General features: G+C 40.8%; 1 protein-coding gene across 2 annotated transcripts in view; it reads left to right on the plus strand.

The window, feature by feature from the left end:
- Positions 1-9,893, plus strand: part of lama1 (laminin, alpha 1) — a 37,235-nt gene extending 27,342 nt beyond the window's left edge. The window contains exons 50-64 of one of the 2 annotated variants that reach the window (XM_085172276.1): positions 33-183; positions 267-411; positions 499-640; positions 722-836; positions 3,546-3,698; positions 3,801-3,952; positions 4,035-4,229; positions 5,058-5,241; positions 5,355-5,461; positions 5,602-5,791; positions 5,922-6,071; positions 6,390-6,543; positions 8,343-8,476; positions 8,698-8,911; positions 8,998-9,893. In XM_085172276.1, the coding sequence (XP_085028402.1) occupies positions 33-183; positions 267-411; positions 499-640; positions 722-836; positions 3,546-3,698; positions 3,801-3,952; positions 4,035-4,229; positions 5,058-5,241; positions 5,355-5,461; positions 5,602-5,791; positions 5,922-6,071; positions 6,390-6,543; positions 8,343-8,476; positions 8,698-8,911; positions 8,998-9,152 (2,341 nt within the window). In that variant the 3' untranslated portion in view covers positions 9,153-9,893. The remainder of the gene's footprint in view (positions 1-32; positions 184-266; positions 412-498; positions 641-721; positions 837-3,545; positions 3,699-3,800; positions 3,953-4,034; positions 4,230-5,057; positions 5,242-5,354; positions 5,462-5,601; positions 5,792-5,921; positions 6,072-6,389; positions 6,544-8,342; positions 8,477-8,697; positions 8,912-8,997) is intronic. The other variant, XM_085172275.1, reaches the window with a different exon arrangement.
- The last annotated feature ends 9,356 nt before the right edge of the window (positions 9,894-19,249 follow it).

The raw sequence follows: 19,249 nt of genomic DNA on the forward strand, positions 1-19,249 counted from the left end.
ATGCAAATTCTTGTATTTTGTGTCACTCACAGTCCCCAAGCAGAGGAAACTTCCTTTCACTTTGATGGATCTGGCTATTCAGTGGTCCAGAAGTCTCTGCGGTCTACTTCCACGTTAATCGTTTTGCAGTTTAAAACTCTGTCTCCAGTCGGATTGTTGCTGTACTTGTCCTCCAACAACACTGTACGACACACACATTTACAGTCTTTGCTGGGCTTCTTATTTTTAAGGAGACATACACATACCTCACTTTCTGTCGCCGACAGAGAGACTTCCTGTCCATGGAGTTGGTGGAGGGGCGTATTCGTTTGACCTTTGACCTCGGCTCTGGTGCTCTGATGCTGACCTCCAACAGGAAGTACAACACTGGAGTGTGGTACAAAATCACACTGCAGAGGAACAAACGCAAAGGTACTACTATTACTCCTGGTAATACTCGTGCTGCTGCTTCTGTGTCCACGATGCTAAATGTTATTTCACATTTTTCTGTGTGGTCAGGTTACTTGTCCATAATGGCAGCTGACCAGTCATCGGAGAAGGAAGTGTTGGAAGCGGACTCTCCTGGAAAGGCCTCTGATCTGAACCGCTCTGATCTTGACCCTATCTTCATTGGTGGATTTCCTGCTTCCAGACCAATCAGGTGAGTTTTTGAAGACAAAGGTGATTATAATATAGCCAGAACCGTGTTATCACCTGTGAATGCCATCTCTCTGGTTGCTAGGCGACAAGTAGCATCCCGGTCTTACGTGGGGTGTATAAAAAATGTGGAGATTGCTCGGTCCAACTTTGACCTGCTAAGGGATGCACATGGTGTCAGGAAAGGCTGCATACTCAAGGTAAGCTCAGACTATACAAGCCCCACTTCTACCTGTTGAAAGAGTTTTTCTTGCTCACTAACAGGACATCGTCTGATTGTTGGGGTTTTCTCAGGATTATTGCGGGGTCTTTATATTAGAATATAAAGCACCAGTTGGGATTTCTGCGCTAAATAATTAAAACTGAATTAAAAATTTGGACAGACAAGAGCAAAGTGGAGATGTTTGCCAATAATTCACAGTACGATGTTTGGTAAAGACCAACACAGAAGATCAGGACACACAACTCATAGCAACTGTCAAGCATGGTAGCATAGGAGTGATTAGTGGCGCTTGTTTTTGCAGTAAGAGGACCTGAGCACCTTCCAATCATCAAGTCTACCATGAACTCCTCTGTATTCGTGAGTCAAATATGAGGCCGTTTCCACAACAGTTAAGCTTGGTCCGAACTGGGTCATACAACAGGACAATGATTCCCAAGCATGCCAGTTGAATTGATTTAGATTCAGTTTTCTGTGTATAGCACCAATTCACAACAATACTGGACTCACAGTGCTACTGCAGGGTCTTTATCTCACATTTTTGAAAGAATCCCCAAGAATCAGACAAGCCCCTATATAGTCAGAAAAAATATAGTCACCCGCTGCATACAGCAGCATAACTAAGTGACCAGTGAAACTCCAGAACCTGATTGAAACACTATGGCAGAACCTTAAACAAACCCACAAACCTCCATGAACTGAAGGAATAATGGGGCAAAATTAAACCACAATCACGCAAGAGACTGAAAAAGAAAATTATTATTTTTTTATTTATTAGTTATTGTTGTCAAAGGAGCTTGCAAAGAAAAGCGTCTGGACTTCTTTAAGTTGCTTGAAGATGTTTCACCTTCATCCGAGAAGCTTCTTCAGTTCTAAGGTCAAATGGTGGAGAGTCCCAGATTTAAACCTAGTGGGAGTTTCCCCCCACAGAGGGACAAAAGGACCCCCTGATGATCCTCTAATCGCCTGAGCCAAGGTGTGAAACTGTGTGTGGGTCCCAATCAGCCAGGGTTTCGGGTGAGCTCTTTGTGAAACCTGGCCCCACCTTATCATGCGAATTCTTGAGGTCAGATGACCCAGGATGTGAGTGGGACCCACACCCAGTTTCACACCTTGGCTCAGGAGATTAGAGGATCATCAGGGGGTCCTTTTGTCCCTCTGTGGGGGGAAACTCCCACTAGGTTTAAATCTGGGACTCTCCACCATTTGACCTTAGAACTGAAGAAGCTTCTCGGATGAGAGGTGAAACGTCTTCAAGTAACTTAAAGAAGTCCAGACGCTTTTCTTTGCAAGCTCCTTTGACTACGATGACCTGGATGACTGAGAACCTTCACAGACATATTAGTTATTGTTGCTAAAATTGTTTCTACATTCTATTGAATCACAAGGTTTAATTAATTTTCCTCAAGGCTGCACATAATACTATATTGACTATATCTGTCGCCCTGCCTGACTCCATCTCTATTCATCTCAAGTCTCTTTTGAGATCCAAGCTAATAATATACTAATATACATGTTTTAATAAATGCATGTACTGATACATATAATAATGCACAATAATCCACTGACTTAAAGTCCTTGGATGTCAAGTAATGTTCAGCTTGTAAATTTAGACAAAACTGATGTAAATTTTTCTGAAGTATGAAATAAAATAACTGTCCAACAGTTATTTCATTGGCTTCCAGTACTACTGTGAAGAACCTTGGAGTTGTTTTTGTCCTTCAATACACATATAAAACAAATATGTAGAGCTTTCTATCACCACCAGCAGGTCATGGCAGATGGCTGCCCCTCCTCGAGCCTGGTTCTGCAGGTTTGTTCCTGAGTGTTTCCTTCCCACTATCCTGAAGTATTTGCTCAAAGGGGTCCATTTGACTGGTTACAAATCCGCTGCCTTTGTTACTTTGAGGTTGGACAAAGCAGTGAGAGAAAGCTCATATTTATTTTAGCTTCTCTTCATTGGCTCCCTGTAATTTAATTTTAAATTTTCTTCTCACATATGAAGTCTTGATCAGACCTCATCATCTCTTAAAGACCTTAAGTCTTAGTATCATATTATCCAGATAGAGTACTTTAGTACTTGGCTCTCGGTATGCAGGGAAGCAGAGCTTTCAGCTGTCAGAGCCCTCTCCTGTAGAACAAAATCCAAGTTTAGATTCAGGACACGGACACCCTCCATAGGATTTATTCTTTGGGATCTCCTTTTTGAAATAACTATTAGTTGACACTGGAACAGGTATCCTTGAACCATTCAGGCTCAAACTACTGATGATGCACTGGGCATTTGTTTCTACTCTCCTCGTTTCACTCCTGAACCATTTACATACAACTACTGCGACATTAAATTTGTATTTCTCCCCTGCATGGTTGGTGTTTTGCTCTTGTGTCTCGCCTAAATCCCTCAACCAGTTGTTGTAAAATGCTCCAAATATCCTGAGCCTGGTTCTCTCAGAGGTCACTTCCTGTTAAAAGCAAGTTATTGCTGCCCTTTAACTCTTGCCAAGTACTGCTCGTAGGGTATTGTCTAATTTTACGGGTTTTCTCTCTAATATCGTACTATCGATATCTTAGATTTTAAAGTGCTTTGAGGTCACTTTTGTTAATTTTTAATGAACACTGATCACACTCGTAGGATAACAGCTTGATTGATTTACAGGTTAGTTGTTTGACTGATTAATGTATTGACCAGGCGGTGCGAAGTGTGTCCCTATTGGCTGGAGGCTATGTTCAGATCACTCCACCATCGTTTGGTCAAGAAGCAGAGTTGCTCTTCTCCTTCTCCTCCAACAACCAATCAGGGGTCCTGCTGGCTGCTTTCAGTAATGACCGCTCACACAAACAGGTGAGACTGATTCAGGTCACATGTATACCGAGTCTATTTGAATTAACAAAGCTATGTGGGTGACACTGCAACCTGAATTTTTCTATGTGTCTGTATGTGCAGCACTTCCTATCTGTTCACCTAGTCTCAGGAGCATTGGAGGTGGAGCTTGGAGAGGTGGGCGGAGCCACACGTAAGGTAACTGTGATAAAGCCTGACGGAGGATCCTTCAGTGACAGAATGAAACATTCTGTGATCATTACCATCAACAAAAAGTAAGTATTAGCATAACATGCTAACTTTTATGCTTCTTCTCACATCTCACCTCTCTGGCCTTTCTTGGTCTTGGTCTTTCAGGTCGCTCTCAGTGCAGATTGATGAGGAACACAAGAAGCTTGTGTCCCTGTTGCCGGGTGTATTTTCTCGGCTGTCTCCAGCCTCTCTATTTATTGGTGGGCTGCCTTCAGGTGATGATGCCCGTCTACCAATCAGATTGCAGAAAATATCTAGGTTGTTCAAAGGCTGCATCCAACACCTGGCAGTTGGCAGAGCGTAAGTGTTTTACACATAAAGTTGTGTCCCAATTCAACGACTGCATAATTCCAATGCCTGCCAAAAGCTTCTTTGAATGCACCCATCTGAAGGCTCCTGAAAATGCAGTTTACAGATGTGTCCCTATTTTCTGACACCACTGCTTTTTCAATCAAAGAAATCAAAGCGTTCATTTCCAAACTTAAGATATTCAAAGGCTGATTTAGATCTGTTCCCAAACCTTTTAAAGCCAGTTGGGTAGTTGAAATGTCAGGCAGTTTCCCCTGACTATTAGATCTACAATTTGCGACCTTCAGAAGAGGTTGTTTTGCCAAGAATGTCCTTCAAAAAGCCTGGAGAGCTTTTCTTGAAGGCTACTTAAAGAACTTACAGGAAATCATACCAAAGAGAGTTTAGGATGTTCTAAAGAATAAAGCTGGTCATACTAAATACTGACTTTAAAATTATTTTTTGACCTTTTATACTGTATTTCCATAATTGTTTGCAAGTTTCAGTAATTTTTCATACCAAATATAAAGAAATGGGGATTGGCTCAAGACTTTTGCATAGTATTGTACATCAGACACCAGCAGCAGAAGCAAATTTCCTTAAGTCAAAAAAGAATAAATGGGATTTATGGATCTCGGCCAAACAAATTTAAAATTATTTTAGGGTGGTTCCTGGTTGTTATCTGCTGCTGTCAGTGTTACCTAGGAGTCAGGTGTGGTGCTTTGCATTACAAGTACTAAGGTCTCCTTGGACTAGACCATCTCATGTAAGAGCCTTCATAGACTGTGTTCTCCAAAGGAGTTCGGACAACAACAGTTTTGATTTTGTGGCTCTGTGCAGGCTTGTTGACCTTTCAGGAGCTCTGAGATATGAGGGGGTGAAGTTTGACAAATGCATCTTGGAGGAGAAGCTCGGGGATGTGCTCCTTCCTGATGACCAGGATGTAAACGTAACTCCAGACCCTACTCCTTTACCTCCACCTCAGCCCACACAATTTGGTGCCCTGTCACCTGAAGGTCTAACGGTATTTACTATATTCATTATTACTATTCTCAGTGCATTCATTTTAATTGATTAATTTAATCAATATGTCCGTTTTTATTGATTATTGGCTTTTGATTTATGTGTGTGATGCAGTGTGCATCAGATGGGGAGTTAACCTTTGTGCCGTCAGCAGTTCAGTTTGGCTTGTCCAGAAACAGTCACATGACCTTCATTATCAACCCAAGCACAGTCAGAAAGAGGTGAGTTTCCATAGCAACAGAGGCAACTCCCGGGTGACAGAGGGGACAGGTCACTTCATCTTTGTATAACACTCCATCTCCGACACTGCTGTGGTGTGTCTCACTCTTGTCTTCACTACTGTGTCTGTTCCCTTCCTCAGTGTGTCGATGAGGTTGTTATTTCGAAGCTGGGCCCTGGACGGGTTGATCCTCCTTCTCTCTGACTCCAAGCAGATGGACTTTGTTGTCCTCAGCCTAAAGGGGGGCAGGCTGATGATGTCAGCTGATCTGGGGAAAGGCCCGGCCTCCATCACCTCATCTGTAGCTGTTAACAATGGAGAGTGGCACACTGTGAGTTAACTGGACACGAGGCACTGTAGACGCATCGATGTCAAACTCTGTACATTTCAACCTGTGTTTGAGGTTTTGGTGTTAAGACAAAAATATTTGTTTGAATGCTGTGGTGTTCACCGTGTCTCAGGTGGTTGCAGAGGTGGGCCGGCGGGTGATGTCAGTGTCTGTCAACAGTTTGAAAACTGAATCCATCTCAGTCAAAGGAAATCAGCTGGATGTGGACAATAAAGTTTTCCTAGGAGGAACACCTCACACTATGACCAGCAGGAGAATCGGAGTATGATTGTTTTTAATTTTTTCACCGTTAAACACAAAAGACACAAACAATATTACCCCAAATACATCAAATCATTTTATTTGATGTTTTAAAAAAGCGTTTTATGGACCTAGAAGAGAAACTCTTGAGGTATTGAACATCTTTTGCACAAGTGTCCTGATTTCACAGGAAGAAATTTTTGCGCTAAGAATTAATATGTAGACAAATTTTCTTTACGCAGAGTTTTGAAACTCACAGGTATTTTGACTCTATTGGAAATCTCTCCCCCTTTCTGCTCCCATGTGTCTCCCCCTGTCTTTCTTCCTGTTTGGTTTTCAGGATACCGGCAGTTTTCCAGGCTGTGTTGAGTCCATCAGTCTGAATGGTGTCGTGTTGGATGTGTCTAAGCCGGCGTCACAACATGGTGTTACATCCTGTTTCACCAGAGACCAGATAGGAAGTTACTTTAATGGAAGCGGATACGCTGAAATGAGTAAGTCAAACTTGTAGACAAAATCATCTGCGCTGAAGATGAGATGCAGACTGATCAGTCTGATTAGTGTAGAAGGACTTTTGACAGCCTATATGTATATAGTTCATATGAGAAGTTACTTTTGGCTGCTTCCTTATTGGGCCCCAATTTTGAGAGCCTGTTTTTTAGGTAGTTGGAGCAAGAGTTATAATGTTTGGATGATGGGTGTACTGAGATATGAACAAATGAAAGCACATTTTCATTAACAAACTGTATTCATAAACTGTATAGGTGGAGTGCACAGACCGTTGCTAATTGTTGTCAAGTTACAGCAATCCACCAACTGCAAAAACACTGAGGTCCACTCGAGAACTAGCATCCATTTTTGTTGACTTCTGTCTATGGATGGCAGTTGATAAGAATTGAGCGATACCGATTCCACTGCAAATATCACTTATCGATTTGATTTCTTAGGCAGCACGCTGGCACGGTGGTTAGCATTGTTGCCGCAGAGCAAGAAGGTCCTGAGTTCAATTCCAACATCAGGCCGGGGTCTTTCTGTGTGGAGTTTGCATGTTCTCCCCGTGTTTGCGTGGGTTCCCTCCAGGTACTCCGGCTTCCTCCCACCGTCCAAAGACATGCAGCTTGTGGGGATAGGTTAATTGGAAAATCCAAATTGTCACTAGGTGTGAATGTGCGAATGAAAAGGAGTGCGAATGGTTGTCTGTCCCTGTGTGTTAGCCCTGCGACAGACTGGCGACCTGTCCAGTGTGTACCCTACCTCTTGCCCTATGACAGCTGGGATAGGCTCCAGCGACCCTGAAAAGGATAAGCGAATGGATGGATGGATTCGATTTCTTATTAGTTTTAATTGGGTTCTCATTACCTTCATCATTGCTAAGAAGCATATCAAAAGCATTGTTATGGGGCGATCGTGGCTAAATCGTTGGGAGTTCGTCTTGTAATCGGAAGGTTGCCGGTTCGAGCCCCGGCTTGGACAGTCTCGGTCGTTGTGTCCTTGGGCAAGACACTTCACCCGTTGCCTATTGGTGGTGGTCAGAGGGCCCGGTGGCGCCAGTGTCCGGCAGCCTCGCCTCTGTCAGTTCGTCCCAGGGTGGCTGTGGCTACAATGTAGCTGCCATCACCAGTGTGTGGATGGGTGAATGACTGGTTGTGTAAAGCGCTTTGGGGTCCTTAGGGACTAGTAAAGCGCTATATAAATACAGGCAATTTACCATTGTTATGGGTTACATTACTTTTGTGTTTTTCTGTAAAATGACCTGAAACGCATTGTTTATATTGGTAAATAACCAATATAAACCTGAGGCCAACACAAATCCCTATTCTAATTAGGACACACATGACTTATTTTTTGGGTATGAACTCAAAGCTGACAGTAGAAAGTAAAGACAAAAACCAGAACACAGAGACTTTAAAGCAGTCACCACATTGATTGTACTTCAGAAACCTGAACAGGTAGAAACGGGCTGCCGCCTGACTGCTCATCACTGCGTTTTGTTACCTGTTGAAGTTCAGGATGTGGCTGCTGCGGTGGGTTTTGCACAGATGACATGCTAGCACTGAGGTTGTGTTAGCAGCATAATGCAGTTTGCACTTTAACATCATGCTCTACACTATTCTCCTCCTCCGGCAATGAACACTATTTTTGTGTACAGACGCAAAACTGAAAAAAAAAGTGGCATTATCCAAAAACGTGTGGAAGTAGCTGCACATCACATACTAGACAGGAGCAGTATGTTGGATACTGTCTCTAACCGTGATTAAGCTATGATCTGATTACATGCTGTTTCCATCTGCAGTCCATGATGGCTATAAGGTTGGCTCTGACATGACAGTCTCTCTGGAGTTTCAAACAAGTCAATCAGAAGGAGTGCTCCTGGGAATCAGCAGTGCAAAAGTCGATGCTGTGGGACTGGAGATAATCAATGGACAGGTGAGTGGATAGGCCTACACCCCTGGGATTTAACGATCTAACTGAGCAAGTTGTCACGTTTTCACGGTATCACAGTAGCTGCAGTAACATCAGAGCTTCTGTTATTCTTGGTTTTTGACTAAAGTAATAGATGTATAGAAAAGGATTGTGCAAACTAAGTTTTAAATATGCAAATGAAGTTTTATTTGTGTAAATAAAGGTGTATCTGTTTTTCTCCTCAGGTGGTTTTCAACGTGAATAATGGGGCAGGTCGAGTGTCAGTGCGTTCTGGTGGCCAGATGCTATGTGATGGGCAGTGGCACCGCCTGCTGGCCCAAAAAACCAAACATGCCCTCAGCCTAACTGTAGATGAGCGAACTTACACCACTGCAAACCCTTACCCACAATCCACCTCTGCTGAAACTAATAACCCTGTCTTCCTGGGAGGATATCCAGGTAAGACCCTTTGAACATAAACAGAATTTTAAAAAAAGATGAACACACCTAATAATGATTCTAACCCGTCCATCTCTCTGCTGTAGCTGGTGTCAAACAGAACTGCCTGTCAGTGAGCTCCAGCTTCAGAGGTTGTCTAAGGAACCTGCAGCTCTTGAAGTCTCACCTGACCAAGACCCTTGATCTGAGTTCTGCTCACTTCCTGTTGGGAGTAACCCCTAATTCATGCCCCGCTTCCTAGCAGTGGCCAGAAAGCATGCCGGATTATGTCACAGAGCAATATCATTGATTGATGGGCTGTGTAGTGTGAATGTCTCTGCTGATTATTCCTGTGGATTTTGAGTCTCTGTAGTCCAAACTTGAATGATTAAAGTTCATCTTAAAACTAACATATTCATACTTTTTATTTTCTAAGCAGAGAAACTTCAGTAACTTCTGCCTGTAAACATGAACAGTAATTAAACCACAGAAGAAACACATTCCTGGTGATCAGTTTGAGTTTTTGAGTAAAGGCACATTTTATATTTAAACTCATCATTAAAAAGGACGAGTCATCTGTAATCTAAGTAGCATTTTATGTTTAGACATCTGCTGAGGCCATCCTTTTCCATCTACCCATCTTTGTAAATACTTATCTAATTCACTTAGTGGAGGGTCCAATCTATCCCAGAGGTAACAGAGTGATCGGTGGGGGTACGACCCGGGGCAGGTTGATGGGAGAGTAATTTGAGAGTACCATTATGTGAAAGAAGAAAGGGCGGCAGATGTGGTGCCGCAAGTGTAGTGGTACAGGCCAGGTACACGGACAGACGGGGGAGCCTGTCGGGAAAAAGTGAAGAAGCGAACAAAAACGTAAAATTAGCAGCATCTGGCTGCATTTCAGTGATATCGAGGACTGCAAAGCGGAGTGAAGAATTGATAAAACTAGGAGCTAAAGTGATACCTGTTTTCATTTTCAGCCATTATCCATTGTGGAGGACAACACGTTTCAAGACTTATGACGACTTTTTGACGTGAAACCACGTATCGCTCTTACTCTCAACAAGCAGCGGTGCTGCCGTGGGCACCTCGCCGAAGCGCTCACAGGCGGCAGATAGTCCCCCCAGGGGTCTGCAACCTTTAACACGCAAAGAGCCACTTGGACCCGGTTTCCACGCAAAAGAAAACACTGGAAAGAAAACAATACTTTTTGAAATCTAAAGTGAAGATAACACTGTATATATATTTTTTTACCTTTAAGCTTTGTGTGAACAACTAAAGTAAGTAAGTAAAGTTTATTTATTAAGCGCTTTTCACAGACAGACAGTAAAGCGCTGTACACAAATATTAAAATAAACAATACAATCAATAGACATTATACACAATGTAAAAGATCAAATGTAAATAATGTAAAGAATATAAAATATGTAGATCAACAAAAGGCTTGTTTGAACAGAAACGTTTTTAACTGCTTTTTAAAAGAATCCACAGAGCAACTAAGGTGTGTTGCTTATGAAGTCCATGAAGTGCTACAGAGAAAATTACATTTTATTTATGTAATTAACACATTTTGAACTCTTAAAGAAATATAACAAAAGGAAAGACACCCAGCTGAACTAAAATGATCCATGTAGCAAACAAAACTGTTGTGAGCCGCCACCTTTATATCGTCTTTGGGCTTTTGGAGCCTTGACCTGACTTTTAAAAAATAATAGGAAAAAAAGCACTATGCTGCAAAAAAAATTGATATTTGCAAAATTCTGCCTAAATATGTATTTACCTGGTTAATGTGTGTGGCCATAGCTGGACTGGCCATCGGGCATACCGGGCATTTGCCCGGTGGGCCGCTGGCGATTTTTTGTTTTTATGGGCCGATCGATTTTTTTATTTTATTTTTTTTGGAAGGGTATAAATAATGAAAGGTGTTGGATTGGCCAATTGGTCATGATTGACTCTGGGCTGGACCAATTACAGCCGAGGAGGTCGGATGCACCCTCCCCCTTGTTTAGCAATCTTATCGGCCATCCATCGGCACTTTGTTACTTCGGAAACATGGCTTAAACAATTTCCACGACGTAATCCGATAACAACCGATCTATTTACCCGTCGGCTTCCCGTGTACGGTGGCTGGGAAGTGCAAAGCGCAACAAATTAAAAAACCACAACAAATTAAAAATCCGCAACAAATTAAAAATCCACAACAAATTAAAAATCTGCAACAAATTAAAAAACGGCAACAAATTAAAAATCCACAACAAATTAAAAATCCACAACAAATTAAAAAACCGCAACAAATTAAAAATCCACAACAAATTAAAAAACCGCAACAAATTAAAAAACCGCAACAAATTAAAAATCCTTGACGGAAAGGGATTGTCTGAAATACCGGAAGTGACACAACGATTAGCCTAATAGGGTTTTTGGAGACTGATGTCATGAGAGGGGCGTGGCCAGGATTTTTGGTTGAGGCGCCATGTTTCTGGGCCGAACAAAGCGCTAGCGAAAGAGGAGCGAAAGTACACGGATAACACCAGCTATGGTTCGTACTTGCTGTGCGGTCGGTTGTAAAGTTAGATCACACGACCGGTGTTGTGCCAAAGTAGGTATCCCCGACAGAATTTGTTTCCCCTGTGCTGGGAGCACCAAGAAGTACTGATGTTTTCATTTTGTGAAAAAGTGAAAAATTAGTATCGTTACATTACCATTCAGTTTGAGGGTTACAACAGAAAATTATATATTTATTGCTCACGGGTATCAGATGGGATTATTTTTAACAAACCATTAACGTTTTGGCTGATAACTATTTTTATTCTCCTATAACTTTACTATATAAAGAGCTAAATCCTCCAAAGTTTCAGGAGTAATGCGTCATAATAAGAAGTGTTTGTGAACAAAAAATCAGCAATATGGGATACTGTTTGTCCGTGATTTACACAGGGGGGACAAATTGTGGCAGGATCAGCCTGATATTATTTGTATCCCACTATAACTTCTTTTTATAAAGAGCTAACATCTCAAAAATGTCAGGAGTAGTTAGTCATTATAAGAAGTGTTTGTAAACTAAAAATCAACAATGTGGGATACTATTTGTCCATGATTTGGACAGTCCAGCGTGTGCTCCCGACGCAGGGGAAACAAATTCTGTCGGGGATACCTACTTTGGCACAACACCGGCAAGGGAATAAGGTTGAAATGGTTTATCTTTTCATTCTTTCCCCACCTGGAAGCAACATGAGGCAGCTCATGTATCGGATGTTACGAAAGACGGCGTCTAGTCTGGATAGCAGCTGTGAGACGAGCTGATATCTCTTCTTTTCCATCTCCAAATATCTGTTGGTGCTCCAGACATTTTCATTCCGGTAAGTTATAGACATGTTCATATCACTCTTTATCCGGTCTTTTAAGTCTGACATCACTAGCCGTGTCTTGGCTCAAACTCTGCTGCAGGTCCATAAATCACACGATCACTGTGGCATCACTGAGTGTTGAAAAACTAAAGTCTTTCATCTGTAATAAAATGGTCAGCGGTCTGCTCTACCATGTGTAATAATTGAGTTTATCATCCAGGCATCCATGAAAACGAAATTAGCAGGAAGTTAGCTCGCTAGATTCCATCTAAATACAATATAGCATGTCTTGACTGCGGGGTTTTGGAAACAAATTCAAACGTACAGCTCTGCTATCACTTCCAACATAAATTAAGACAGAAAACTAAACAGCAGTGACGTTTGTAGGGTTACTGAAGTTTGGCTAGCTGGTGTATAATGATGTGCTACGTGACCGCTAGCGACACAGCTATGTGAGCATAATATAAACACACTAACTTTTTCCACTTGATAAAAGTTATCGTGAGGATTCTCGGACCGCGGTAAAGTGAGCCGTCATTTGTGAGCCGCGGTCAAGCCAGCCGCCTCTTATCCGCCGCATAAATTTCCTTGCGCTTTTACACCAGTCTTTACGGTAGCGCCTTTTCGCTTTATATCCCGATTGAGAGCCTAGACCCGCGCACACGCGCGCACACATTACGATGGAACAGCCCAATACAGTCAATACAATTATGTCTATTACAAAAATTCATTAAAAATCATCCTTAGTAGTTGAGGTCCAACTTTCAACAGATTCCTCCTCTGGGACACCTACTGTACCTGTGTGCCAAGTTTCATCCAGATTTACTGTAAAATTCCTCAGAAATTAAAGGACATTTATATTCAATGCAATACAGTCAATACACTACAATTATGTACATTTCAAAAATTCATTAAAAATCATCCTTAGTAGTTGAGGTCCAACTTTCAACAGATTCCTCCTCTGGGACACCTACTGTACCTGTGTGCCAAGGTTCATCCAGATTTACTGTAGAATTCCTCAGAAATTAAAGGAAACTTATATTCAATGCAATACAGTCAATACACTACAATTATGTCAAATTTCAAAAATTCATTAAAAATCATCCTTAGTAGTTGAGGTCCAACTTTCAACACATTCCTTCTCTGGGACACCTACTGTACCTGTGTGCCAAGTTTCATCCAGATTTACTGTAAAATTCCTCAGAAATTAAAGGACATTTATATTCAATGCAATACAGTCAATACACTACAATTATGTACATTTCAAAAATTCATTAAAAATCATCCTTAGTAGTTGAGGTCCAACTTTCAACACATTCCTTCTCTGGGAAGCCTACTGTACCTGTGTGCCAAGTTTCATCCAGATTTACTGTAAGATTCCTCAGAAATTAAAGGACATGTATATTGAATTCAATACACTTACTTAAATATTGCATCATATTCAAAAATTCATTAAAAATCATCCATAATAGTTGATGTCCAACTTTCAACACCGTCTTACTCTGGGCGACCTACGGTATCTCTGGGCCAAGTTACATCTCAATTCACTGTAATCTTTATCAAAAATTGAAAGAACAATTATATGTCAATGCTGGCTGTGTGCCTTTCAAAGTGACACTAAATAACAGAACTCAGGCACATCAGGGAATAATCCAAAAGGCGGATTTATTAAACAAAAACAACATACAAAATATCCCTAACCCATACTACATAACCTAAAAAGAAACAAAGGGACACTTAGAAGCACAAGAAAACAATACTATACTGAAAGGGCAAGAGACACAGCCCAAACATAATCCACAACTAAAACGCCAAAAGAACAAGTCATCCCACATAGCAGACGGGTGTTGCCTGGATCTGGTGTGAAGCCGGCACTGCTGGCTGACTTCTGGCATGGTAAGATGGCACTGTTTATGTGATGGCATGCTACATCTGGCCTGATTGGGTGAATGTGACATGTTGTATAGAGCACTTTGAGTAATATGGGTGAGTAAAAAGGCGCTATATAAGAATCAGTCCATTCACTGTCTGAACAGAGTTTTGTCATGACAGCATATTTGATTGTCTTCACTGACTCGCTATCCGCCTTAGTGCAGCTGCCGTACCATCCTGGGATGCAGTAAGTTAGTAGGCTCTCAATGGGCGAGTGGTGGAAGGTCAGCAGAGGATGTCTGGGATGATTGCATTAAAGGCTGAGCTGTAGTCCACAAAGAGCATTCTGGCGTAGCTCTGCCGCTTTTCTGACACAACGACCGAGACTGTGGGAGCTGGGGCTCGAACCAGCAACCTTCCGGTGACAAGACGAACTGCCAACTCTCATTATGCAATGTACTGTTTAAAAGAAAAATCTTTTTTTTGCCTTGACAACATACATTCATCTTCATTTCAAATAAGTAGTTATTTTTCACACAGAGAGCAATACCATTCTCCAGCCTCTGCTGTCCAAAACTACTCTGTATTCATCTGGAGGCACTTTGTGTGAAACCATTTTAAATAGCTCTCATGCAGGAACAAAGCAATTGTATAAAATGAAGTGAGGGAATGGAGCTATAAATAGATTAATATAGAGATATGAAAATAAACTTATATATAGACATAGGAACACAAGTTTTAACATTAATGTTTCTGGGATATAATAAACAATATAAGCATACAGGTGTCTAAGCAAACATTGTGGCATACAAAGTGAGAGAGTGCAGTGAGTCATGTTTATTCCTGTTCAATATGTGTCTGACACAAGTGGATGAATTAAAAAGTCTGACAGCAGCAGCAACAACAGGCAATGCCTTCCTGATGACTTTCTATCTGGTTACATCTTTGTCTTTGATGCCTGTATCCCAGCTTGAAGAGTCCTGGACCTTTTTTCTAGTCAGTGGGTGTATAGGCAAACAACTCTGGCTTGTCACCCAGTTGGATTTCCTGGTAATTGTCAGGTGGCACTATCTACAAATCAGGACACATTAACTATGATATTAAAAAATTGACATGATGACATAGTCCTTGGTCAGTTTACCAAGCATTTCTCAGTTTTGTTCTTTATAGTTCTGTTCATCATATCATTGTGAGTCCTGGATTATTTGATGATATGTTTACATTATGTATTCTTTTGTTTTCAGTTCCATATTGCTTTTAAGTGTAGTTCTTTTTAAGCATTCCACAAGTGGATGGAACACTTGTGAAAACACTCTAGTGTTAAAGCCAGTCTTGTCTTCATGTCTGTTTCTGGTTTTGTCTGTGTCAAGCTCGTGTGTCTTAGTCTGTGTTTTAGTTTGGTGGCCTCTTGTCTCTTTCTTGTGTTGAGTCTTACTTCCATTGTCTTCTTATTCCCAATGTATCCCTGCTGTGTTACACAGCTGTCTCCAATTCCCCTAATCACCATCCTATTTATACATTTTGCCAATCTCCCGGTCTGAAGTACATTATTCTATTCGATTCTATTCTATTATATTTATACAGCACCAAACCACAACAACAGTCACCTAAAGACACTTTATGTTGCTGGTTAAAAACACAACAATAATACAAAGAAAGCCCCAACAATTTAAGTACCCCATATGAGCTAACATTTAGTGTGAGTGGGAAGGAAAAACTCCATTTGAAGAGGTAGAGACATCTGGCAGAAACAGGCTCAAGGAGAGACAGCCATCTACTGTGACTGGCTGAGGTTGATGAAAAGGAGACAGAACAACATATACACTGTGCAAGAGATACATACTAACTAATGATTAAATGCAGAGAGGTGTATAAACACAGAAAGAGCAAAGAAGGAAAAAATTCATACATGATGGGAAGCCCACAAGAGCCTAGGCTTATTGCAGCACAAATAAGGGAAGATTCAGGGTCACCTGATCCACTCTAACTGTATTATTTGTCAAAACTGAGGGTTTTAATGCTAATCTCAAAAGCAGAGACGGGTGTTTGTCTTCTGAATTAATATAGAATAGAATAGAATTCAACTTTATTGTCATTGCACATGTCACAGGTACAAGGCAACGAAATGCAGTTTGCATCCATCAAGAAGTGCTTTAGCCATGATATAGATATATTACAATATATATTAGCAATAATATAGGTATGTAAGTATATTACAGAAATGGGTCTATTATGGTATGTTATAATGTACACGGTATGAAGGTATGTTATGAATATGCTATAACTATAAGTATGTACAGGCTATGAACAGGATATAAACATGAAAAACTATACAGAATATGAAATTAAAAAAACTATACAGAAATATGAGATACACAGCTATACACAAATGTGAAATATGCAGGTTATAAACAGTTGTAGAATTAAAAATTATCGTATTGTACAGAATGATGTGAGCTGCATCCACAGAAGAGAGGCCTGAGAGATGATTCCTGTTCAACCTTAAAATTCTATAGGAACCACAAGTACACTTAATATTCCAAAATTAAAATCTGGATTTCAAAGCGAGTCAGTGAAGACAATCAAATAAGCTGTCATGACAAAACTCTGTTCAGACAGTGAATGGACTGATTCTTATATAGCGCCTTTTTACTCACCCATATTACTCAAAGTGCTCTATACAACATGTCACATTCACCCAATCAGGCCAGATGTAGCATGCCATCACATAAACAGTGCCATCTTACCATGCCAGAAGTCAGCCAGCAGTGCCGGCTTCACACCAGATCCAGGCAACACCCGTCTGCTATGTGGGATGACTTGTTCTTTTGGCGTTTTAGTTGTGGATTATGTTTGGGCTGTGTCTCTTGCCCTTTCAGTATAGTATTGTTTTCTTGTGCTTCTAAGTGTCCCTTTGTTTCTTTTTAGGTTATGTAGTATGGGTTAGGGATATTTTGTATGTTGTTTTTGTTTAATAAATCCGCCTTTTGGATTATTCCCTGATGTGCCTGAGTTCTGTTATTTAGTGTCACTTTGAAAGGCACACAGCCAGCATTGACATATAATTGTTCTTTCAATTTTTGATAAAGATTACAGTGAATTGAGATGTAACTTGGCCCAGAGATACCGTAGGTCGCCCAGAGTAAGACGGTGTTGAAAGTTGGACATCAACTATTATGGATGATTTTTAATGAATTTTTGAATATGATGCAATATTTAAGTAAGTGTATTGAATTCAATATACATGTCCTTTAATTTCTGAGGAATCTTACAGTAAATCTGGATGAACCTTGGCACACAGGTACAGTAGGTGTCCCAGAGAAGGAATCTGTTGAAAGTTGGACCTCAACTACTAAGGATGATTTTTAATGAAATTTTGAAATGTACATAATTGTAGTGTATTGACTGTATTGCATTGAATATTAGTTTCCTTTAATTTCTGAGGAATTCTACAGTAAATCTGGATGAAACTTGGCACACAGGTACAGTAGGTGTCCCAGAGAAGGAATGTGTTGAAAGTTGGACCTCAACTACTAAGGATGATTTTTAATGAATTTTTGTAATAGACATAATTGTATTGACTGTATTGGGCTGTTCCATCGTAATGTGTGCGTGCGCGTGCGCGTGGGTCTAGGCTCTCAATCGGGATATAAAGCAAAAAGGCGCTACCGTAAAGACTGGTGTAAAAGCGCAAGGAAATTTATGCGGCGGATAAGAGGCGGCTGGCTTGACCGCGGCTCACAAATGACGGCTCACTTTACCGCGGTATTCTCGGTGGTCAGGAACAAATGTAATCTCATGGCACGATGCTGTAAACGGACCAAACTTCAGCCAGGAGAACTGAGATAATCCATCCACAAGGATGAATAGGATTAGTCATTCATATACTGCTGCATGGGCTGGGCTGTAGCTACATCGTAAGGTTTTAAAAACTGAGCTTTCAAATGATTAGTGGTGATAGAAGCCGAGGGAGGTCAACAGTGATCACTTACTGTTTTTAGGAGTTTGAGATTAAATAGAAGACAATACAAAACATTAAACATGTTAACAACACAAAACCCATATTAAACGCAGACTACTTTAGGCCTGGAAGCAGGATTTGTCACGCCACCACTTAAAGACCAGATAGCCTATTAGTTTTCTTTTCGATCGACTCTGAGGTCATAGCAAATTAGAAAAAAAAAAACCATCCTAATGAGTGATTTTGCAGAACTACATTCTATTTATAGCCTTGTTAATTATTTGGCATTATTGCAGCAAACCAGCCAATGAAATGGATGAAACATCGTGACTGGGTTCCAGCGCTACACAAGGGACCTGCTTCAAACAAACCACCATGCCAATCAGATTACTTCTTCCATGTGAAGGTGAAGAGGTGACCCTTCTGGATAAGATGGTGAAGGTTTGCTGCCGTTTTGGTGAACAGTGTGGTAGTAAAACCAGGGAAAAATGAAACTTGCTCCTGTTAAATATTCTTAAGTCTTGTGCTGTATAGATAGTGGTAATTTTTCAGAAGATAAATTGAAGTAATTGATAGTAAATTAAGTAGTATAATAGTGGGTGATATCGTGTAAATGCTGTCATGATTTTGTGTAAACATTGTCTTTTATAAACTATAAATGACATGGATTCTACATTGTAACTGATGTGATGTTCTATAATAAAAAAGAGGCAAAAATTAGTTTTTCTTTATTGAACTTTTGAACAGTGGTACTCAGTACATATTCCGTAAATGCAAATTATTTACATGGCAGTGCACTACAGGCATAAATCTAGACCCCTAGATAAAACATTATGGCATTATAGCAGTGACAACTCCTCCACAGTAGCAGGTGGGATTTTTCTTTTTAGAGGCTCCTTTTACCTTTCAATATGGATGGTCTGTTTATGTTTTGATCCAGAGCCGTTTTTGGGCAGCTGAAGAGGAGAAGTCTATCTTATGGCCAACCTCTGGCTGTATCTTGGTCATATTACCAGGCAAAACCCAGTATGCAGGTTCATCTGTAACAGCCCTTGTGCCACAGATCCGTACTGTTGCTTCTACTTTAAAAAGAAGAACAGCGACATGGCTGCAGGTCTCCACGACTCCGGCCATACAGGTGCAGTGGGCGGCTTCAACCTTCCCTGTGATGCTCACAAT

Source organism: Neolamprologus multifasciatus, chromosome 9 (genome assembly GCF_963576455.1).
Source record: "Neolamprologus multifasciatus chromosome 9, fNeoMul1.2, whole genome shotgun sequence".
NCBI classification, from domain to species: domain Eukaryota; kingdom Metazoa; phylum Chordata; class Actinopteri; order Cichliformes; family Cichlidae; genus Neolamprologus; species Neolamprologus multifasciatus.